Source organism: Delphinus delphis, chromosome 7, assembly GCF_949987515.2.
Source record: "Delphinus delphis chromosome 7, mDelDel1.2, whole genome shotgun sequence".
NCBI classification, from domain to species: Eukaryota; Metazoa; Chordata; class Mammalia; order Artiodactyla; family Delphinidae; genus Delphinus; species Delphinus delphis.
The window spans coordinates 3,435,308-3,459,511 of NC_082689.1; the positions used below are offsets into that span (position 1 = coordinate 3,435,308).

At 54.1% G+C, this 24,204-nt stretch overlaps 1 protein-coding gene across 1 annotated transcript; it reads left to right on the forward strand.

The window, feature by feature from the left end:
* The first annotated feature begins 1,275 nt into the window (after positions 1-1,275).
* Positions 1,276-22,751, forward strand: RAB17 (RAB17, member RAS oncogene family). Its single transcript, XM_060015456.1, has 6 exons — positions 1,276-1,550; positions 8,169-8,328; positions 16,976-17,127; positions 18,374-18,499; positions 21,282-21,375; positions 21,645-22,751. The coding sequence occupies exons 2-6, from the start codon at positions 8,172-8,174 to the stop codon at positions 21,755-21,757; spliced, it is 642 nt and encodes a 213-aa protein (XP_059871439.1). The 5' UTR covers positions 1,276-1,550; positions 8,169-8,171; the 3' UTR covers positions 21,758-22,751.
* Positions 22,752-24,204: the final 1,453 nt, after the last annotated feature.

Below are 24,204 nucleotides of genomic sequence, written 5' to 3' on the forward strand. Positions count from 1 at the left end.
TCTGGCTTTCAAACCTACTGTCTGACTGCGGGTGCAAAACTCCCATTTGGGGTGTTAGACGCTGGTTATTTACTACTTTGTCTCTTGCATTCCTGCCACAAAGCTGATCTCTACACCCCCCTTCCATCTTGTGCCCCTATCAACCTGCAGGAAGGTGGATGCTTCACGATAACTGGGGAGACGCCCATCCCCGTTAGAGAAAAGCACCTTCACCTGCATCAGAGCTGGACCCTCTGTCACACGGGTTCTCTGGGCAGAGCAGTGCGTCAGCACCCAGACCTTTGGTTCCCGGTCTGCGGGTCGGGGATGAGGACATCATTCAAAAGGGGAGAGGGGTTCTCAGTCTCCAAAGTGACAGGACAATTATGTGGTGGTACCCGGGGAGGCGGCTGCACCCCGGACGAAATGATTGTGTGGGGGAAGAACCCCTGTCCCCAGGGTGGTGTGGGTGCAGCTGAGAGAGGCCGGCCCTGGAGGGATGGTGGGAGGGAGTCCCCACTGGGACTTACACAGGTGTCCCCTCTAACAGAAGACCCCAGGACCCCGCAGGGCGCGGGGGAACCACGGAGCTGACAGAGCGTGTCTCACTGAAATTAAGGTGAGTCATGAGAACATAAAGAAAGCCAGCTTTCTGCACACTGTGTCTGCAGACAGATTCGTGGCCCACAGATCTCTACCTTTCTCAGCATCTGGCTCCCCCTTCCCCAGTGCTCGGAGACGCTGAAAATCTTATCTCAAAGAGGCTATTCCATCACTGCTGAGGCGGGAAATTCCGCAGCTAGAGTCGTGTGATGAATTTGGGAGGACGAGGAAAATGTCCCCTGCCCTCGTCTTGTGCCTAGACCCTCCCACCTCCGGGAGATGCAGTCAGGTTGCTGGGAGAAGGCATCAGGGAAATACAGCCCCCCACCCCGAGGCATCCAGGCAAGATGGGCTGGTCTGACCCCAGGACCAGCACACCCTGCCTTGCCCCTGGTTCCAGGCTCAGGGCCCCCAGCGCTGGCGCCCAGCTGTTTGTGGCAGGAATGAATTCATTTGACCCAAATACTTCCTTCTCTTCTGGGCTACTAGTTTCAAGCACAACAAAGAGCCCCACAGCTCGAGGGAGGAGCAGAAGGAAATAAATCAGCATTAAAATGCGACTCGTAACAAAACTGAGAAACTCAGGCGCAGCTGGGTGACCGGATGGGAGCGTGACTTCCGGCAGGTGCCCAGGTGCGCCCGCAGCGCCTGCATTAAGGTCCAGCCTCCCGCTGCCCCAGGTGACCACCTGACCACGGCGGACCTTGCCCTGAGAGCCTCTCGGTACGGGAGGAGGCCTTGGGGGAGGGGCTGGGCATCGCCTTGGCCCGAGGCTGCTGCCTCTCACCTGTTTTCTGTGAGCCTCTGCCTGGCCCCGGGGCCACGGCCACGCCCCAGCCCGCCTGTTGAGGGAACAAACCTTTCCCCTGGCCAGAAGCGGGGAGAAAGGGGACACACGTAGGGGCCCTGTGGGACCCGGTGATGATAGGGTGTCAGGCTCTCTGGAAGTGACCAGGCCTGGGGAACAGGTGAGTCATTGTTTAAACTTCTGCGTGCTTTGTCGACTGTGTGTGTCATTGTTTAAACTTCTGTGTGCTTTGTCGAGTGTGTGTGTGTGTGTGTGTGTGTGTATCTGTGTGCGAATGTCGATGTGTGTCTGTTTGTATCTGTGTGTCTGTGTGCATGTATGTGGGTGTGAGTGTATCCGTGTGTGTCATGTGTGCCTGCACCTTTGTGTCTGACGTGTGTCCGTGCACGAGCCCCAGTGCACAGAGTCAAAAGGGCGAAGTGAAGAGCCAGGGGTGTGTTCTGAGCGCCAGCGGTGTCCTTGCTCGTCCCCGATGGCTTGCTAGGTCAGGGTCCTGGAAGGAGATTCCTATTTAAAGAGTGGCCTCTGGGAAAATCCATTTAAAGGCTTGAACGTAATGAATAGGGGCCCTTACAGGAATCCATTTAACATGGATCACGGTGCCCAAGTGCTACCGACTGACCTCAGAATAGACAACTGCACAGTAAGCCCTGCGTTCCTTACACGCCTGGGCGGGGAGAGCTGGAGGAGGACGTGCTCGCTGGCGACGAACTCGGCAGATCAGACGCTTCCCTGGAGCGACCCTCCCCCAGGAAGACCGGTTTGGACTTGCAAGCTCTCCTTTTTCCCTTGGTGCAAGGAGATGAGCTTGTCAGAAATGAAAAGCCCGAAACCGAAATGCTCCGCAGGGTGTCCCTGTTGGCCCCGATCACGAACGTGGCATTCTTGAGATCGTCTCTGCGTTTAGAGACACTTCAGTAACCCTGTCTTCGTGAAATTACAGGGGCCGGGTCAGGAGTCACATTTTTCAATTGGAGTCCTCTCCGAACAGAGGGCTTCCACCTCTAATCAACGTGTAATCACACGAAAACTCATACATGAAAATGCTTACTGCAGTCTTATTTATTACAGAGAAAAAACAATTAAAGCCAAGTAAAAATCCAGTAACAGAGAAATAGTTCAGGAAATTGGAAACGTTGTAGGGGTATTATGTGGTCATTAAACACACATGGGTCAAATGCATCTACAACATATGCAGTAATGTGGAAAACCGCCCTTCGTATGTCTCACTTTTTTTTTTAATGTAGGATGCATAATTTTATGTTAAAATGATGGTTTGTTTTTAAGATTCTTATACAAAAAATTAGAAGAAAGTAGGCAAAATACCATCCCTCGTTGTATTAAGGCTGTGGAATTACGGGTAATCTCATTTTTTTCATATTGACAATTATGTGTTCATATTTATTGAAAAATAATGTTTTTAGATAAAGAGATGTGTCACCTGTATGTGGTATCATAGTAATGGCATGTTTATTCATACTCCACCGATTTTGGTTAATTCAGACATGTTTGGGGCTAAAGATTTTCTTGACTTAAGGAGAGTTTTATTAATTAGTGCACATAAATAGCAAGGAAAACTTAAAGGGGTATCTTTAAATACTTGAGAATTGCTGTAGGTGTGTTAGAACTTTCTCTTTATGTAAAATTACAGCACAGATCAGTGGAATATCTGCTTCTAAGCAGGTGTCTTAAGTACGTTCGCAAGAAACAAGGTATTAGCCTGGGGTGGCACAGAAACCTGGGGAATTCCATTCTTAAAAGCGTTTCTTTTTTCCAGCTTTATTGAGACAATTGACATATATATAACATGGGGTAAATTTAAGGTATGTTACGTGTTGATTGGGTACATTTACATATTGCAAAAACACCTCCACCCCGTCACATAATTACCATTTCTTTTTGTGGTGAGAACATTTAAGATCTACTCTCTTAATACTTTGCGAGTGTATACCATATGAGCTTTAATCATCATGCTGTACATGAGATCCCCAGAACCTGTGAATCTTACAACTGAAGTTTGCACCCTTTTACCAATATCATCCCACTTCCCACACACACCCCAGCCTCTGGTCACCACCACTCTACTTTCTGTTTCTCTACATTAGGCCAAAAAAAAAAAAAAAAAAAAAAGTGGTTTGTAAGTGAGGGCTTGCTACTGAGATGACCATCTTTTGGGCAATGAGGTCCGGCCAGCGGCTCCCCGGCAGGCTCGTTGCACCAGCGGTTCTTGATGTGGGTGGAGCACAGGTCCTGCTGCCTCTGTAAGTGACTGAAATGATGCTCCTGCCTGGTGAATCCAGTGTGGACGTGAAGGCAGCCTGTTCTGGCTTAAAAAAAAAATTTTTTTTTAAATTTGTTTTATTGAAGTCTAGTTGATTTACAATGTTGTGTGACTTTCTGCTGTACTGCAAAGTGATTCAATTATACATATATATACATTCTTTTTCATACTCTTTTCCATTATGGTTTATCCCGGGATAGTGAATATAATTCCCTGTGCTATACAGTAGGACCTTGTTGTTTATCCACCCGTTATATAATAGTTTGCATCTGCTGACCCCAAACTCTCAGTCCATCTCTCCCCCGCCCCCATCCTCCTCCTTGAGCCTGCTCTGGCTTGGACTCCTGCATCTTTCTCTTAGAAAAGCTGCTGGGCCTCTCTGTAAGGTGGGGTAACGCCAGGACCCCCGGAGGCTTCTTGCTCTGCTTCAGTAGAAACCTGTGTGCCGCCGAGCCGTGCAGGGGCCCTGAGCACACGGTCACCCTGCGCCTCAGTGGAGATGGCGGGTCCATCAGCCTTGGTCCCCCCCTCCCCCGCAGTGTTGTAGGGCAAGGGCTCGCTGCCCAACAAGCATAGAAGCAACACTATGGCACTGGCTTTTGAGAAAAGACAGAGGTTTAATTCGAGGTCGACCGGCAAGGCTCTCAAACGCGTCTCTACAATCCACGTTTGGGGCAAAATTTAAGGGCTTCGGGGAATTTTAAACTTGGAAGCGAACCGGCTAGTCTCGAATCTCCCTATAAGCTACGCGAGCGCTCCAGGAAGCCAGCTTTTCCTTATTAAAGGACCTGTCCTTCCTAAAGGGCTCTGGGGGCAACGTTTCTATTCTTTGAGTTTCCTAGTCTGGAGCTTTTTGGTTTGGGAGTTATCCTGGAGGCTCTGCGCATGCGCAGTGCTGTCTCTGTACAGTAACTCCGGGTTTGATTAGTCAACCCACCTCTTTAAGGAGGCAAAACCATTTTAAGTTGGTCAAGGTTTTACGTGCTGTTACAGCAGCCTCATCTGAATACGTTGTCTGAATCTGAATGCCGGGTTGCCTTTAAACCTGTAACTTTCTGCTTTTCTTGGTCACTCGGGCTGAGCTGCCTGGAGGAAGCGGGTCCCAGCACCTCCTGGATGCCCCTCCTCTGGTTTCTCTTTCTGCAGAGATCCCAGCCCACTTTTTTTTTAATTTGCGGTACGTGGGCCTCTCACTGCTGTGGCCTCTCCCGTTGCGGAGCACAGGCTCCGGACGCGCAGGCTCAGCGGCCATGGCTCACGGGCCCAGCAGCTCCGCGGCATGTGGGATCTTCCCGGACCGGGGCACCAACCCGCGTCCCCCGCATTGGCAGGCGGGCTCTCGACCACTGCGCCCCCAGGGAAGCTCCCAGCCCACTTTTTGACAAGCTCCCTGGGGTTGGACTGGCTGTGCAAACTATGGGGTTGAAGCAGCGTGTCTCTCTAGTTATGACTTGCTACGCCATCCCTACGGATATGCGCGAGACATTTATTGAGCACCTACTGTCATCTCAGTGAACACTGTCTTTGCTTTCGTGAGCAGTTACAGCCCGGCGAGAGAGAGAACCAAGAAAAAAATAATTCTGCGAATTAAGGGAGAGCTGGAAACGGATCATTTCCGTCAAGAAGAGGAACAGGGAGCTGTGGGCCCCACCATGCAGAGACTTTTCTCTCTTTTATGCACTGCTATTTATGGGGACTGGACACACGATCGGGGGTGAGGGGGTGGGGTAGGGGTGGCAGCTGTGAGACCAGACAGGAGGCTGCGGTGGGAGAGGGATTGCATCGAGGTGAACAGAGAGAAGAGAGCAGATGTAGCAGCTTCTTCACCGTAAGGCAAATTCCCCAGATGATTAGGCCGTGGGGTTGACAGATAAGCGGCTCTAGCAACCTCTGAACTTTGAGCCAATATCTTTTTGTTATCTTTCCTGCGGCTTCTATCCTCATTCCGGACTCTGATTTGCCCTTTGGCCTGTAGAGCTGAATCCTAGGCTGTCATTTTATCCGTGAGGGCCAGCCACTTTGGGGGGCGCCCCCATTTGTTCCCGGTGTTTATTTTATTTTGCCTTTGAGTTTAATTTCTACCAGTGGATCGGAAATCTGTAGAAGGACTGCTTTGAATTCCTGCATGGGTGGTGGGTTCTGGAGAGAGGACCGGCCCCTGCAGAACTGCATTCCCCAACCCCCGGGGCAGCTGCGGGTCTTCGGGATGCAGAGGAAGTCGCAGGGTGCCCTGGTGGGATGTCATCCGTTGACACAATTAAGCATCCTCCCCGATGGTGAAACTTGACAGCATCCCATGGAAGATGGGGCTCCAGACATGCTTTCCAGTAACCATTCAGCTCTGCTGTGTCCCTTTCGCCAGGGAGTGGATGGGCCTGTGAACCCTTCTCTGCCAAACCCTGTAACTCCAGTCACCTTCTGTTTAGAAAGTCTTGTTGGTATTTAGGACTCCGTCCTGTTTGCTTTTAAACTTTGATCCCAAACTCGATTCTTTTCCTTTTGTCCCCACAGCGCAGACCAGACCAGTCTGTGGCTGTGGCTGCCTGTTGGGGACAGCGAGGAAACCGGGTCTGCTTCCAACTGCTCTCGCTTTTCTCCCTCCCTCTTCAAAATCCCTTCCCTTCCTCCATTCCCACCCACTGCAATGAGGTGGGAGAGGCTCTGTTCACTGAACGGGCTAGCTCTGAGGTGGGTTTGGGTATTTTTCAGGGGAAGTTTTCTCTAGATGCAATCCAGAGAGTAGACGAAGACAAAATGATAACAGTGGAATGCCACCAGTTTGCAGCCCCCGAATGAGACAGTGGACGTAGGGACAGTTTTCAATGGCTGTTGCCTCCTGAGGAAATGCCCACCACACTCATGACAGTATTCTTGCCAAAAGACAGCCTATATCCAATCAGATTTCTGTTCTGAGCCATCAAGCTACAGAAAATCAGGGTTCAAGGGAACACATTCAATGACAACTTAGGGATGCAATCAGCAAAATCCAGACTGGAAACTACAAGGCAATCTGATTTCTTCAACAAATAAATTACAGAGAAAAAGAGGATGCATGTACATATAACCGAGATTTGCAGGAGAATTAATAGGATGTCTAGGAATTCCCTCAAACTAATCTTCGGAGGAAGCGGGGTTTGGGGATGTGGGTGAAACAAGATTGGCCACAGCTTCTAAGGTCGGATCTTAACAAACGCACCGGGAAACAGAGGAAAGCTTCAAGTGAGCTTTATTAGGGAGCGCTCCCTCGAGGTTCACTGGTCCGAGAGAAAGGGGCCAGAGAAGTCGTGCCCGGGCGAGGGCTGGGCAAGATTTTATAGGGGAAGAAGGGCAAGGGGTGTGGTGAATCTGGGAGGGCGCAGGGCATTCCTTATTTGGTGGTCTTTTTGGGTATCCTGGTGGACCGTTAGTCCCGCCCCTCGAAAGGCGGGAAGGCTGGGCTGGGTTCAAAGTCCCCAGGTCAGTTCCTGGAACTGGGTGGTCCGGAATGTCTCCAGGGCAGTTTCTGGAACTGGGTGGTCCGGAGAATTTCGGTCTGATGCAACCTGTGAATCTGATTGTGTCCCCCTGCCTCGGGCCAGTTGGCCTTACACAGCTGATTCTTGTGGAGGTGGATGATGGAGATCTGAGGTCCACCAGAGCGACCTCCATCCTCTCTGTTCTGGTACATGCCTGAAATTTTCTACAATGAAAACATGTGCAGGGTTTGCCCAAATTAATTTTGATCACAGAGCCGTTTTTCTCCAGGGCATATCACTGTGGGTTCTGAGGCTTTCAATACAGTGGGAAGGAATGCAATGTTTTGAGATCCTTGAAACACCAAGCTTTTTCTTGAAACACCAATTTGAATCCATGAACCACAGCTGAGAGAGTGCTGTACCTTTTAGGTATTTCAGAACCTTTTTGGAATAAGTCATAGGTTTTTCAAAAGTGAGAGGTGATGGAAAGAGGGCAATGAGCCAGTGTGATGACTCGCACACGATCACTACTTTGCAGGGTACGAAGCCGTTCATATGCATAGGCCCCTGCCGGGCACCGTGCACACGCTTTGCAAGCACCTCACAACATTTCCACCCTGTCCGGGGGTGAAAAGCCCCACTTCCCACCTAAAATAGGGAAACCCAGTGTGTGCTCTGTGCCAGTCCTCTCAGGAGGCAGCCGTCATGGTGGAAGAGACACCTCACTGGGAATGAAAGCTTCGGTGTGAAATTTGGGCTCCGCTATGGAAAAGCCTTCCGTTTCTCTGTGTCCACTCACTCATTCATTCAGTCACTCATCCATTCACTCACTCACAGCAGGCGTATATTATAGCTATTGCTCACCCCACGTTCCAGAAGGGGAGATGGGGTGCAGAGTGGCAAGCCAGGTGCCTCTGACGTGGAGCTCCTTTCCGTTCAAGGCTGTCTGTATTCATCCAGGGCAGCAGCGTCCCGGGGGCCCACTTGCTCAGAGTATTTGGTATCTGACATTCAGCCTCCATCCATCATTGTCTCTCTGCAGGGCATGGCGCAGGTGGAGGGGGTCCCCCGGCCCGGGGCTGCCCTGGGCCAGGCCTGCATCTTCAAGCTGGTTCTCCTGGGCAGTGGTTCTGTGGGCAAGTCCAGCTTGGCTCTCCAGTATGTGAAGAATGATTTCAGGAGCATCCTGCCGACCGTGGGATGTAAGTGACGGGACAGGGCACCCTTCCTTCGTCTCCTGGTGGGGGAGCCAGGGCTGCTGACCCACACGTGGGGCACCTGGGGATGAGGCCACCTGGGAATTTCCCAGGCTCTCCTGGAGCCTCGGGCAGTGCCTGGCACGTGCAGGGAGGGCATGAGGTCCACCCCAGGCAGGCATGCACACGGGATCCAGAACCCAGACAGGTTTCAGCTCAGCTGGAGTCTGCGGGGGCCGGGGAGGGGGCGGGTAGTGTATCCGTGACAGAGTTTCTGGCCCCGAAGGGTTGGGTGTGTGAGGGCTTCTGCTGGTGGAGGGGGGATCCCAGAAGAAGAACCTGCCTCCAGGCTCGCCACTCAGCCCTCTGAACAAGCCGGCCTCTCACCCTGGCTGGTTGCTCTCCTGCTGACGCTGCTCCCTTTCTGCCTGGACTCGGCTTACCCGCCTGGCCTGGGCTGGCGGATAGGGTGGGTGCTGTAGGAAGGGACGGCAGGGAGGGAGGCCTCTCTCACTGCACTGCTTAAAGAGGATAGCAAGTCGTGGCTTTCAGAGGGGAGGGACTTTGGCGCATCTGTGGATAACTGGTCTCCTTCACATCCTGTCTGGGGGTGAAAAGCCCCACTTCCCACCTAAAATAGGGAAACCCAGTGTGTGCTCTGTGCCAGTCCTCTCAGGAGGCAGCCGTCATGGTGGAAGAGACACCTCACTGGGAACGAAAGCTTCGGTGTGAAATTTGGGCTCCGCTATGGAAAAGCCTTCCGTTTCTCTGTGTCCACTCACTCATTCATTCAGTCACCCATCCATTCATTCACTCACTCATCCATTCATTCACTCACTCATCCATTCATTCACTCATCCATTCATTCACTCACTCATCCATTCATTCGCTCACTCAGCCAAGTATCTGTTGGGTGTGGCCTCTGTCCCAGGCCCACATTAGGTGTGGAGGATTCTCTAAGATGCCAAGCAGACACACCAACGTAGAAACAGAGCACAAAATTCAGCAAACGGTATTAACTCCTTGGGGGCCCTCAATCTTCTCAGAAGGGTGGTTCTTGAGTCCCTGAGGAATATGCGGCCCGAAGGGATCTGCCAGGGCCAGGCCCCCAGAAATAGTGGTGAGAAGGGCAGAAGCAGGGTGAAGGGCTGGCCCCAGGACGGGAACGCGGGGAGAGCTGGTAGAGACCGTGGATTCAGGCCAGCTGAGGGGCACGCAGGGCCACCTCTTCTCCATCAGCAGGAAAGTTGACACCGCTCACCTGTGATATCAGACTGGGCTTTAAAAAAATACGACAAAGTGCCAAGTCTGGCTTCAAGTGGGTTTCGTTGAGAGCAGAGACCACAGAAGGGGGCCAGGCCAAGCTGGGATTTTGAGGGCTGTGTCCCTGGGTGTGAACCTGGATTCCAGTTCAGGGGAGGGAGACAGCAGGGACCAGACCGGGCGGCTTGTCGGGCTGGATCTCACTCTAAGACCGAGGTCCGAGGCCACGGCTCCCAGGGCCCTGCTTGTTTATGCACATAAGGTTCTATGGGGACACAGCCCCGCGCATGCCTGTGTGTCCTCTGTGGCTGCTTTCCCTCTGCAAGGGCGGCTTTGAGTTGATTGCTGGCAACGGTGACAGTACATCTCTCGAAGCCTAAAATGTTTACTACAGGGAACTTCCCCCCAAAAGTTTAGGACCCCTGCTCGAGAGCCAGCATCCCGGGAGGCAGTGGGCGGCCAGGGGGTGGGCTCCAGCAGGCATGGAGTGGCCTGGGGACTCACGGTGAGCTGAGAACTTAGCTCAGTGGGCCCAGGGAGGCCTGCAGCTCTGACCTACCTTGTGGGGCAGAAGAGGCCCCCCACACAGAGCCAGGCCGAGGCTGCGGGCGGTGCTGGCGTTCTGTATTTCCGGGGAGGGAAAGGGGAGCGCAGACAAGTTCGCTAACTCTCCCAAGTGAGAAACCCGCAGGTCCAGCGCGCTGCAGCTCGTGGACGGTGGGTGGGGCGCCCTGTCTCCCCAACCCCAGTCACCTCCACCGCTTCCTTTAGCTCCAGCAAGTCGGGGGCCAAGCTGTCACCCTCTCCAGGCTGTCCAAGTCACCGTGCTCTCTTCAGGGGTCCTACGAGGGTCAGGAGGGTGCACAGAGCCTGGGCTTGGGTCAGGGTTGGGGGGCCTTTGCTTGGGTGGCAGGCCGGGGTGCACCCTCTCCACTCTTGGTCCTCTGCCCGGCCCCGGCCGTCCTCCTCCTGCCCGTGCCCCTCCCCCAGGCCCGGGCTCATCTCCCCAGGACCCCGGCTCTGCCCTGGGGCTGGTGCCCTAGGCCTTGGCTTCCTGGGCTGCCGTGGCCCGCAGCCCTCTAGGTGGGTTTAGCGGTCCTTTATTCAATCAACAACCAGCCTATTTATGGAGCACCTAGTAGGTGCCAGCCACTGAGCTGGGTGTAAGGGACGTAGAGATGAGTGCGCCCTCCTTTGCTTTGAGGAGCTAAATTCCCTGTGGGAATGACGGTCTCCGCCACGTACATCTCTGGGCCTACTTCACATGCCTTGTACACCTTGTGATGTTCTTACGACCTTTGCAGGTGGATAGTATAACGATGACTAAGTTTTTATAAAAATAAATAAATAATATTATTTATTATAATATGATATTTAATCACATATTTTATTCTATGTGGTTTTATTAATTATTATGCTATGATAATTATTATATTATTATAAAAGCAGACACGCCCCCCTTTTTTGTTTTTTCTGGTTTGGCCACGCCACACAGCAGGTGGGATCTTAATTCCCTGACCAGGGATCGAACCTGCGCCCCCTGCTTTGGAAATGCAGAGTCTTAACCACTGGACCTTTATTTTATTTATTTTTGGCTGCTTTGGGTCTTCGTTGCCACACACGGGCTTTCTCTAGCGCGGCGAGCGGGGGCTACTCTTCGTTGTGCTTCTCATTGCGGTGGCTTCTTTTGTTGCAGAGCACGTGCTCTAGGCCCACAGGCTTCAGTAGCTGTGGCATGTGGGCTCAGTAGTTGTGGCTTGCGGGCTCTAGAGCGCAGGCTCAGTAGTTGTGGCGCACGGGTTTAGTTGCTCCGCGGCACGTGGGATCTTCCCGGACCAGGGCTTGAACCCGTGTCCCCTGCATTGGCAGGTGGGTTCTTAACCACTGTGCCACCAGGGAAGTCCCTCTGTGTATCCCTTGAGGCGGAACCGGGACCCTGGCCCAAGGCTGCTCTATTGCTTCTTGGCTGCCCCTCCCTTGTCTCTGCGTCCTCTCCCTTCCCTGATCAGCAACGGTTCGAATCTGCCCTCTGGAACTCAGGGAAGGTCATGGGGGCTGGAGTCTGTTCCCTACAAACAAAAGCAGGGGACAATGGAAAGGCTTCTGTGCCCAGGAGCCCCCCAGGGTCCTGCTTGGTTTCAGTTGTCACCCTTTCCTGCTGCCCCCTTTCCTCAGACGGCCACGCTCACACTCCCGAGGGCAGCGGGGGGACCAGGGCCTGGCATGTCTTTGGTGGTGCTGCCTTCAGGGCAGGCCGGCTGCAAGACACTCCAGCCCTGGGGAAGAGCGGGGGTCCCTGGGCCCCTCCAGAGGGTCTGGATCTGTCGGTGAGTGTGTGGAGTGGCCCCGCAGTGGAGGGTTACACAAGCACTGGGCACAGCTGTGCAGAAGAGCGCCCGGGCCGAGACAGGGTTCCAGCCACCCTGCGGCAAGACCTGTTCTTCCAGAGGAAGCCGGAGCCGTAAGTGTGGCAGGCGGTGACAGACCCTTGTACCCGAAGCAGAGCCTGAGTGGAATTGAGCACAGCCGCCCGAGGGCGTGGCCTGCTGGGAGGAGACCAGAACCCCCTGAACTCCCGGCTGCCCCAGCACCACAAAGCCCGCCAGGCCCATCTGAGAGACGGGCTGGCAGGGGAGGTGGGCCGCTGCCAGACGCGCTGATGGTGGCTGGGAGCTTGGAGCACCAAGAGCTCCCGCAGACCCCTCATCCTGGAATCCTGAAAGGCAGCAGCAGGGGAAATTCCAGCCCAGTTCCCTGCCCTGCACGTTGTAGTGACATCTTTGGAGGGGTGGTGACATCTAGTGCTTGCGTTCGGATTTGCTGGCAGAAGCCAGTTTGGACCAGCTGGGCCTTGCCTGGGGCGGCGAAGGTTCGAAAGGTGCTGGATTTCGCCCCACCTCCCTTCCCTGCTGAATGAAACATTGCTGGAGCCCAGGTGACCCTGAGAAGTCACCCATGTTGTGTTCCCTTCCACCGGGAAGCAGCTCGTGACTTTTACAGAAAAGAGAGCGCCGCAGAGAGGGCTTCAGTGAGCAGGATAGGACGTTTATTTAAATTAAAAGGTCAAAAAGCAAAACGTTTCCTTGTGTTAACATTTAGTTGAGACACCTTTTAATTGGGGGCAACAGAATGCAAGTTGAAGAACAACCCCCAGTGAATTCTCTTGTCATTCGTTGCCTACTGGGGGTCCATTCAGCTCAGCAAGTGGAAGGCACGCCCGCTTCCAGAGGCTGGGGAGGGGGCCGGAAGCGTCCCCAAGTGTCCCCACTGCTGGGGCTCCTGTGTTGAGGTCTGTGCTGGGGCCAGAGGAGGCTGGAGCCCTGCTTTGTGTCACCATATGAAGCAATGCCAGGTGGCCCCGGTTCAGAGTATCGTCTGGTAAAAATGTGCCGGTGTGTCCTCTCCACCAGCGTATTCTAGAAACGTGGACAATTCTGGGTTCTGGGCCTGGTCCTGCTCCCACATCCCAGCTTGTTGCCAACATCATTTCAGGAAAGATCTCCCAGTCTGTTTGAATATCTCGGAAGTTTACTTTTTAATCACTTTTTGGCTTTAGCTGTGAACAGGTAGAAAATGTGGTCAGTGGGTTTCTGAACAAGGAAGGTGATACATGTGGGCTCTTTTGTGGGTTGGAGCCAGGAGTTCACGGGGCAGGGGGTGGAAGTTTGCTTTGGATACCAGCCCAGGGGCCCACCTGGGGGGTCTGTGTCTCTCTCCAGGGGAGACGAGGTGCTGCGGTCTGTGAATATCCAACAGCCGCTCATGCCACATCATTGCTCCGTGTGAAAACCCTGCGCTCCTTGGAAATCGGTTGGGATTTTACATTGATTTAAACTCAGCCACCAGCCATCGTTTTCAGAGTAGAACAGAAGCTAAGATTGTTAAGCGAAGGAGGCAAACCTGAATTTTATGCCCACCTGTAACCTGGCGGTGATGACTTTTAGGCTGAAACCAAAATCGCACACAGAAGTGTGATTTGACCTGATAGCAAACAGACAAAGGGTGTGGATCAAAGGCTGCTGTTCCCAGGCAGTGACCCGGGAGAGCGGAGAGGGAGGGGAGGAGGGGCGTCAGGTGCCACACCCTGCACCTCGTCTCTTTTCTCCTGGGTTTGACAACCGCCCTGGGAAGAGGGCACTGTTGACTCTTGGTAAAGGAGGAAGCTGGGATCTCTAAGGTTGAAGCAAGCTGACAGAGTTTGTTGCAGCTGATAGACTTCCCTCCAAGGCCCAGGCGTGGTCCTCACCCTCAAGACCTCAACAGTCTTAATGGAGCTTCTGTCCTGCTCCGTCCTGACAGTAGCCCTGTATGAGCTGGGAGCTGTCAGTCCTACTGTTGAGCTGAAGACGGCAGCTTTCTTTGACCTGGTGTGGTGTTCTGCTGGGCTGTCATAATAAACACCACAGACTGGGTGCCTTAAATAACAGAAGTTTATTCTCATAGTTCTGGGGGCTGGAAGTCCAAAAGCGAGGTGTTGGCCAAGGAGTTTTCATCCTGAGCTCTCTTTTGGCTTATGGGTAGCTGCCATCTAGGTAACTGGCTGTGTGCTTCCATGGCCTCTTCTTTGTGTTTGCATGGAAGGGAGGGGAGAGAGAGAGAGAGAGAGAGCAGACAGACAGACAGAGACAGAGAGACAGAGAGAGGAGACAGAGGGAAGAAGAGAGAGAGACAGTGAGAGAGAGGGAGTGCATTCTTACAGAGGCACTAATCCCATCCTCAGGGCCCCACCCTCATGACCTCATGTAACCCTAATCGCCTCCCAAAAGCTCCATCTCCAAATACTATCATACTGAGGGTTAGGGCTTCTATATGTGAATTTTGGGAGGATACAATCATTCGGTCCATAACACCTAGGAAGTGTGTCTGACTTCGAGTTTGTGGACGAGCAGAAAAATCCAGGATGTGCAGGCAGAGGGTGGATCAGCGGTTTCCATTTAGGAGTCACCCCAAACTAGATTCTCATGAGAGAGAATCATGATCTTACCCTTCCTATGCTAAAAATCTCAGCCCAGACTTGTCTCTTATTCTCTGTCGGTAGCAAATTGAATCGTGTCCCCCAAAAGATTCGTCCTCCTCCTAATTCCCAGTGCCTATGAATGTGGCTTTATTTGGAAAAAGGGTGTTTACCGATGTAACTAGTTAAGGATATTCCTGGATTTCGGGTGAGCCCTGAATCCCATGACCAGTGTCTCTGTAACAGGAGAACACAGATGCAGAGGGGGTGGCCATGTGAAGACAGAGGCAGAGACGGGAGAGATGCACCTACAAGCCAGGGACCACCGGCGGTTGCTGGTCCCCACCAGGAGCCAGGAGGGGGTGTGGAACAGATTCCCTCTCAGAACTTCTGGAAGGAGCCAACACTGGAAACACCTTGATTTTGGACCTCTGGCCCCCAGAACTGAAAGGATAAATGTCTGCTGTTTTTAGCCACGCTTTTTGCGGTTATATTTGTTATGACAACCCCAGGGCACTAACACACTGGCCTTGGAGTGAAAAATTTAACTCCAAGCATGTGGCTACATTTACCAGAATCTCCCAACAAGCTTCCAACCCAGCCCGGGTCTGGGCAGGACAGAAGCTTTGTCTGGAGTCTCATCCCTGGCCCCTCCCAGTCCCTGGTCTAGTTCTGTATATGACATACCCTATACGCTATGGGGGCAGAACATCTTTTTTTTTTTTGCGGTACGTGGGCCTCTCACTGCTGTGGCCGCTCCCGTTGCGGAGCACAGGCTCCGGACGCGCAGGCTCAGCGACCATGGATCATGGGCCCAGCCGCTCCGCGGCATGTGGGATCTTCCCGGACCGGGGCACGAACCCGCGTCCCCTGCATCGGCAGGCGGACTCTCAACCACTGCGCCACCAGGGAAGCCCAGAACATCTTTTTTAAAATTTATTTTATTGAAGTATAGTTGATTTCTGCTGTACAGCAGATGACTCAGTTATACATACGTATATTCTTTTTCATCCTTTTCCATTCTGGCTTATCACAGGATATTGAATACAGTTCCCTGTGCTCTACAGCAGGACCTTGTTTATCCTTCCTGTATATATACTAGTTTGCATCCATCCCTCCTTCACCTCCTCTCCCCCTTGGCAACCACAAGTCTGTTCTCTATGTCTGTGAGTCTGTTTCCGTTCTGTAAATAGTTCACTTGTGTCATGTTTTAGATTCCACATATAAGTGATATCATATGGTATTTGTCTTTCTCTTTCTGGCCTACTTCATTTAGTATGATAATCTGTAGGTCCATCCATGTTGCTGCAAATGACATTATTTCATTCTTTTTATGACTGAGTAATGTTCCATTGTATGTATGTACCACATCTTTATCCATTCATCTGTCGATGAACATTAGGTTGTTTCCATGTCCTGGCTATTGTGAATAGTGCTGCTGTGAACATTGGGGTGCATGTATCTTTTTGAACTATAGTTTTGTTCGGATATATGCCTAGGAGTGGGATCGCTGGATCACATGGCAACTCTTATTAGTTCTTTGAGGAATCTTCATACTGTTTTCCATAGTGGCTGCACCATTTTACATTCTGGGGACAGAACATCCTGGTGTTAGTAAATAACTATTTTAAAGCCACAACACTTTGGAAAGCTATGCTAAGGGGAAAACAGTCTTCAAATGAAAGGTGGATTGCCCAATATGTTGAATGAATGGTTTGGGGATAGACCTTTCGTTGTGTGTACTTATTAAGCAGGGACAATAGTGCATAAAAGTCCTTGCTCTCCAGGTGCTCCCTGTCACCAGGGGTGACAGATGAGAACACGGAAGTCTACCTGTGCAGTGGCTGAGTGATAAGCACAGGCGGGCTACTGTAGACCACGCCCAGGGAAGGGGGCCCCAGCACTGCCCCAAGGGCTCACACTCAGAGACCCGGTGGACATGTAGGGAGGTGGGGAAGAGGAAGGATTCCAAGCAGAGAGGTCAGTGGAGAAGGGAGGTCAGCAGGGAGAGGTGTGGGTCAGGCTGGGGGGTTAGCAGGAGGCCGGGAAGGTTGCAGGGGAGGAGCTGGTGTGACCGTCAGCATGCCAGCTACCTCGCTGGACACCCACGGGGTGACCCTGGTTGTCAGAGACCCTTCCATGCCTCACATAGTCCAGAGGATTTGAATAGGACCCTGAGAGTCTATCTTCCCACCCAAAGCCTCTGTGGAATCTGCAAAGGTCTGCAGCAAATTCCTTGCCACTCTTTGCTTTTTCTGGAAAATGCCATCTTCTAGAAGAGGTGTTTGCTGAGCCTTCCCCACTGAGGGTGACAGGAAGCACAGGGCTGGCTGTCTCTGGCTGGTTTGCTGAGCCCAGGGTTCACGCTGGCCCAGGCTGAGCCGTGGATAAAGACCTCGTCCTCCATGTAAAACTCCTTCTGGGCTTCTGTTTCAGGTGCGTTCTTCACAAAGGTGGTGGATTTGGGGGCTGCGTCTCTGAAGTTTGAGATCTGGGACACGGCTGGCCAGGAAAAGTACCACAGCGTCTGCCACCTCTACTTCAGGGGTGCCAATGCTGCGCTTTTGGTGTATGATGTCACCAGGAAGGTGAGGCTCACCTGGGTGTGTCCCCGCCCTCCCAGGCACAGGGATGCAACCTTCTGGCGGCATTACGTGACTGACCTGTGCTGGTGCTTTATGTTAAAATCGTGAGCACCAGTGGAGAATCCTTCAGTGAAAGTCAGTCACCTCCTCTGGGAAGCCCTCCCTGACAATCCCTTTGCCTGCTGCACAGTTAGGTTTGCGCCCCTCCGTGGTCCTCTTGGAGTACCCAGACCAGTGCACCCCCATCCATCACTCACGATTCCTTGGGTGCCCACGGAGCTGGTGAGGGGGGTGTTATGAAAACAGGATACAGCCCCTGGCTGCACATCCACTACAGAATCTCATCGGGCCAAACAGCAGTGAGCAGATGCTTAGTGTACCAGCAGGGAAGGGTGGGGTTCTATGGGAGTTGCCAGGAGGGGCACCATACTTCCTGCAGGAAGGCTCTAGCTGAGACGTTGGGAGAAACAGGATTAGCCCTGTTGGGCAGGGCCGGGCAGGGAGGTGGTGGTGGGCATGTGAGTGGCGAGGGGGAAGGGATTTCCGGTCAGAGGGCAGTGCTGGTGGAATTAAGGAGGTCGAGTGCCGTGCGTGGAGCCCCTGCAGTGCTGAGAGCAGGCCTACTGGGTCAGCATGGCTGCAGGGGAGAGGGGCTGCGTGGGACCCAGGACACAGGCCCCGTTCCCGGGTCTGTGGGGCACTGCAGTTAGGATCAGGGTTTGGTGTGACAGCCACTTCCCCACAAAGTGGTCCTTGAGGGTATCGTGGAGCAGAGGCCCCTAGAGCTCCAGGTCTGACTCGGAACCTCCTGCAGCCCCCAGCCTCCTGCTGGCTGGGTGAGGACAGAGCTGCCTTCGGCCCAGACCACCCGAGGCCAGAGAAAGACCAGCTACCCCTGCTCAAGGGGCAGAACAGCCCTTGGGGCCCGATATAAGGCCAGTTGGATCATGTGCCATTTTATGTTAAAATCGTGACAACCAGTAGATTCCTTCAGTGTAGGTTGGTCACCTCCTCCAGGAAGCCCTCCCTGACAGCCCCTCTTCCTGCTGCACGGTTGGGTTTGCGCCCCTCTGTGGTCCTCCCGGAGTACCCAGAACAGAGCACCCCCATCCATCCCTCACGGTTCCTTGGGTGGGTCACTTGGATCCTGTGTTTTACGCAGGGTAGCTACCGACACTTGCCTTGTCCTTCCTGGGATGGCTGAGGAAGACCACCGGGTTTGCCTGACAGTCCTGTTTTCCTTTCTCAGGCTTCCTTCTGCAAGGCGCGGCAGTGGCTGAAGGACCTGGAGGAGGAGTTCCACCCGGGAGAAGTCGTGGTGATGCTGGTCGGCAACAAGACGGACCTCAACCAGGAGCGGGAGGTGACCTTTGAGGTGGGCCTGGAGACGGTCATTATGTCCCCGGTGCAGGAGGGGGGAGGGACCCCAAACACACACGCCCACCTACCGACACACTCATACACACCCCCCCCCCCACGCGCACACACTCACATACCACTTTAGCTTCCCTCCTGGGCGAAGGTTTCTGGTCTCTCCTGGGAAGGTCAGACCCAGAGGTGTCTGCTCCTGGCTGCGGGGAGAGCTGCGAGCATGACCGCAGCCTCCCGAGGGCTGGCAGGGGCGGGCGCAGTGCAGGGAACGGTTTCCATGAGGAAACCACGACCCTTCCCACCCTCGCTCCTTCTTTGAGTAATGGCGGGTTTCAGATCTTTCTCTTTGTGTTCAATAAACTGTTCAAGAAGGGGCAAATCCAAATTTTTTGCTAGGAAATGAGCAAGGGAGAGAGAACCCGAAAGCTGCAGCTCTTCTGTAAAACGACCAACAGCAGAATAAATGCTCTAGGCGGTTGCTTGTAAAGCGGGGAGAGCCTGAAGCAGGGAGCAAGGGGTTCACGCGTGTGTGTACAGGACGCGCGTGTGTACAGGACGTGTGCGTGTACAGGACGCGTGTGTGTACAGGATGCATGTGTGTGTACAGGACACGCGTGTGTGTACAGGACGTGTGTGTGTACAGGATGCGTGTGTGTGTGTACAGGACGCGCGTGTGTGTATAGGACGTGTGTGTACAGGACGTGTGTGTACAGGACGCGTGTGTACAGTGGTGTCTGTGTGTGTGTATGTGGGGGTGGGTTTTAGGAGAGGCTCTGGGAGGAGGGGCAGATGAGGGGAGAGCGGGACGGGGAGGGTGCTGGGCTACAGCGCAGGGCAGGAAGGGGAGAAGTCTGGGGGCAGGGGGCGGCCACGGAGGCCGTGCTGGGTAGGCGCTGGGGCTCAGAGGCAGAGATCCCAGCACCGGTGTTGGGAGTGGGGGCTTTATACCGGGGCAGCCTTGAGTCCCTGGGGTGGGGGCCTGATGGGTGATTTAGGAAGAGCGTGTGGGGCCCAGGTCAGGCCGAGTTGGGAGACGGGGCCTGGGTGGGGAGACCCACTGGAGGCCGGGGGCCCAGCTCAGGGACGGGAGGGGTCTCCTCTCCGCTCTCCCAGGACCCCTGCCCGCGGGAGGGGGACCCCGTGGCTTAGCCTGCACGGAAGCGGCCGCCCTGGGGCCTGGGCTGTAGACCCTGGGCCCCCAGACCCCACCCTGGCTTCTTGTTCCCTCTGAGCTCCCACTGAGCTGGGCCTTGGGGGCGGGGGGCAGACCCCGGAGCCTCAGGTGCCTGGCTGGGCAGAGGCCAAGCTGACCTGTGGCCAGTGCAGCTTTCACATTGATTTGGGGGCTTTTCATCTTAAAATAATTTCAGAATTACAAAAATTGTTGCAAAAATAGTACAAGAAGTCCCTGTCGGCCCTTCTCCTGGCTTTCCCAAATGGTAACATCTTACGTAAGCTCGGAACAACGAGCAAATCAGGAAACGAACACTCGAACTGCTTTACAGCTGTCGCTCAGATTTCGTCATTTCCCCACTAACGTCCTTCTCTTGGTCGCGGGAAATCTGCCCCTAGATTTGGCCGTTGAGAGCGCTCCCCTCCGCTGGCCCTGTCACCCGCCCTGTTATTCCTTGAGCGCTTCCTTCCTTTCTGGCTCACCAAGTTGTTCCAGGTTCACCTTTGTCCTTTCTCAGCCCCAGCCCTGGAATCAATCATTTCCCCAAAGAGCCCTGGTTCCTAGTGCCGGGGAATGAGTTTAGGAGTCAAGATCTGTGCATTGGATGTGCTCATTCCACGGGGGGTGAGGTAACCGTGCTCCCATCCTGGGAAGCCTCCAGGACAAACTGGCAGACGGAGGGCTGGGGACCTGTAATTTAGGGGCCAGAGGCTCATTGGACCCGAGGACAAACCCCTAAAATGACCCCATCTGGAACCCCCAAGCTAGTTGGGCAAAGGGGGGTATTTGAGTTTCATTCATGTGACCCAGATATGAGCTACCTGAAGTCACCGAGTCTTCAGCTGTACCAGGTCACCTTGTCCTTTAAAATACAAGTAATAATGTCCCCATCCCTGTGTCTGGGAAAGGGCTGAGAAGCTCGTTGGGGAGTGGTGAAGAGCAAAGCTCTGCGGGCCAGGCTGGGGGTGGGGGGAGTAGACACCGCTGGGCGCCATGCTGTGGGCACGGCCGGCCCAGCCCCCAGGGGCCGGCTCAGCGTCAGGCACTGAGCACTGCGCCTCCTGGGAGGGTCCGGAGGCGAGGGGCCTGCACGGGGAGGCCCCCAGCTCCTCCTTCACCCCGGCCTTCCCATGAACGCTTCTCCGCTTCTCGGCCACACGAGCAGCCCTGGTGTTTCCCAGACGCCCTTGCTCTGTACACCCTTCACTCCACGTAGGTCGGACCCCTGTGGGACGGTGGTGGGGGACCCAGAGAAGGGCCAGGCTCCCACCAGGCTGTCCCCACTCCCCTTGCATGTTTCCTCTGTTCTCACTTGGTTTCAGAGCCCACCGGTGCCAGAGAGCCGTGGTAGGGGCAGGAACCTCGCCAAGGAAAGCATCCTTGGACCCCGCTGCGGGTGCCGGGCTCCCCTGCCAGCGAGCACCCTCCCTGCCCTGCTCCCTGGTCTGGGCCCCCTTCTCTGGGAGCCCCAGAAACAGAACTTGAGGAATGACGTTCTCTGCTGGTGCAATTGTTTCTCGGTGTTTCTTGGGTCTTCCTGTTAGAAGGCGTCTAAGTGTTCTTGGGAAACTTCTGATGATTAATGTGGGCTTTCCGTGGCCATTTCCGTCAGGAAGGGAGGGAGTTTGCAGAGAGCAAGGGGTTGCTGTTCATGGAAACCTCGGCCAAACTGAACCACCAGGTGACTGAAGTCTTCAGTGCTGTCGGTGAGTGACCAGCCTCCGACCCCAGAGCAGGGGGTGGGGGGACCATCACTGGGTCTTCAACAGGTCTTCTTCTCTGGCAACCTGGGACCCAGCAGAACGTCCCCAGGGCCTGGAAAGTGGGCAGGAGTCAAGGGCCCGTGTTTCCTGCTTCCTGGAAAACATCAGGGAGGGTGGGACCCTGGGGGATGCCACGTGTGCAAGGCGAGTGCTGGGCTGGGTTGGGGGATTTTCCTCCCAACCAGGCCACGTCCTTCTCCTGTCATCCACAGCCCGAGAGCTTTTGCAGAGACAAGAGAAGCAGGAGGGCCAGAGGCAGCAGGGAGATGCACGGCTGGCTCTGAATGAGACGCCCCCGGGGCGGGGCAGATGCTGCGCCCGCTAGAAGGGGCCACTCCAGGAAAGGCCGTGGGGAGGATGCGCCCAGCCCACACCCACTGGTCCTCAGGGTGAGCCGCCGCCAGCTCCACGTCGCTTGTGGTACTTACCTGATTCACTGTTGATGCTGGCTTGCTCCTGAGTCCTAGAGGCTCTGCAAGAGGGCGTCCCTTAGAATAACCACCTCCCAAGCTGGTGGGAATCATTCAGGAGAGGGTCCCATGTCCAAGGCTCCCAGAAGGTGTCAGCTCCACCTCTCAGACACTAGATACCGACTGAATCCCTGATGTCCTGCGGGGTGGGCACGCATGGCCCTGCCCTTAGCTGCCTGGCCACCGGACACTGGAGAATGAAATGGTCAGAGGGGAAATAAAGATCGGAAAATCACCCAGCATGCACTTGGTGTTGGGCAGGGGGCTGCCCGGGGGCTTGGGGCCCCCCTGCTCCTGGGAGGTGGGAGAGGGGACAGCAGGCCCAGCTGCAGGGGGCAGTGCCAGGGAGAGATGGCGTGACCATCATGGGGCTGGGCCCGTCGTCACAGGATCTCTGTGAGATTCCCCCGAAGGACGGTGCCTGACAGAGGGCAGCTGGGGATGGGGGTGGGGGAATCAGACCCCCTACTCTCTGCTCCTCTCTGTGAATGCGAAGTGGTGCTTGTGCAAAGCACGCCAGGACTCAGACTTCAAGCCGAGGTGCAAATTGTATCGCGTATGAGTTTTTCTCCGAAAGGTAAACCGATTTCTATCATGTGGTCCTTTTTGTTTTTCCAAATGTTTTTTTATTGTGGTGAAAGTCACATAATATAAAACGTACTATTTTAACCACATTTAACTGTACAGTTCGGGGGCACTAAGTACATTCACATTGTTGTGCAATTCTCACCATCATCCGTCTCCTGAAGTTTTCACTTTCTTAAACGGAAACTCTGTCCCCATAACACCCTGAGTCCCCATTCCCCCTCCCCCCTCCCCTCCCCCGACCCTGGAATTTATCAATGGACTTTCTGACTCTATGAATCTGGCCATTCTATGTACCTCGTGTAAGTGGAATCAAACAGTATTTGTCTGCACCTACTGTCCATTGGAATGCATTTTTAGGGTTAACTTTATATCCATGGTCTTCGGTGAGTTTGTAAGCTGGGGGTCTGTTCCTGCACATCCTCTAGGAGGGCTCATGGTGAGTAAATACTGAGGGGCCCCAGGCGCGGGCTGTGGCTGAGGTGGGCACAGGACATCTTTCTGGTGGTGACACATCATGGGCTCACCTCGTTCCTGCCTTTAGAGAGGCCCGATGGCTCTTCTGTATGAAATTTTAAATAAGACGACATTGTCATCCCCCTGAAAAAGGTGGCTTCACTATATCAACTAACTTCTATATCAACAGAAACGTAAAGCATCCTTCCCCATTGACGCTGAGCTCCTGGACGTCCCAAAAGCACTCGCGGTCTTTTTCCTAGACAATTTCCAGGTGAAACCTGACAGCTTGGTGCTGTGTGCCCTGCAGTTTCTGACTGCAGTGAAGTTTTGTATGCGACTGTTCCCTTGTAGGTGAAGTACGTGAGGTGTGAGCCCCTCTGTGTAAGGCTGAGTCCTCATGCTGTCTGTTACCCCACGCTGGGGTAGCAGGGCTGGGATCCCTTCTCCACAGCGCGGGACCCACTTCAGAGGCGGCGGGAGGCTGAGGTGGCCCCTGGCCACTAGATGGCGCGCCAGCATCGCTGAAGGCAAACCCCACCGCCCCTGGTCTTTGCGTCCTGAATGCTGCTTTGCTGACAGTAAGGCTTTCAGAGGAGTATCTGACCCGTCCATGATGAAGTAGGGAGTGGGGAAATAATATTTGTAGGATGCCCACATTTCTGATTTTTTTCTCCCGTCTTGCCAGGCTAGTAACACTGTGCTAGAAGTTATTATTAAAACATATTCTTTGACTCCTTGCCACTTGGCATCCGTTCACGCTTCCCTCCCTTCCCCCAAGATGGGATGGGGTGCGTTGTGATCCTGGAGCTGGGTTCCCCGTTGCCGGTTGTGATAGCCCCTTTTCCTCCCCTTCTCCCCCACGAGGCAGGTGGGGCTCAGCCCTGCAATGGAATCACCTAGGAGCCTTTGCAGGCAGCATCCCCGTGCCCACCAGAAGCTCTGGTTAAATCCGTCTGCAGTGCGGCTTGAGCCCTGGGAGTTTTGAGCCCTCCAGGTGACCTAATATTCAGATAAGGGGGAGCTCTGCCATGAGGGCAGGGGTTCTGTCTGTCCTTCCTCTCGTGGGGCTGCCGGTGCCTGGTACGATGTCTGGTACATGCCAGGCACTCAACAAATATGTGTCCAAGAGAGGACAGGAGCCGATATTCCCAGTGATGTAAAGAAAAGGCATGTTCTACAAACAGCCTCCACCCCAGCCACCGCAGACGTTTATGGAAGCCTCTCTCTGCGTCAATGCTTCTCCCACCTGATCTCAGCC

Bases quoted from the DNA above. Each gene is read 5' to 3' on its own strand.
- RAB17 (XM_060015456.1), top strand. From the start codon at position 8,172: ATGGCGCAGGTGGAGGGGGTCCCCCGGCCCGGGGCTGCCCTGGGCCAG. The intron at 17,128-18,373 runs GTGAGGCTCACC...TTCCTTTCTCAG, and splicing joins TGTATGATGTCACCAGGAAG to GCTTCCTTCTGCAAGGCGCG. The intron at 21,376-21,644 runs GTGAGTGACCAG...TGTCATCCACAG, and splicing joins TGAAGTCTTCAGTGCTGTCG to CCCGAGAGCTTTTGCAGAGA.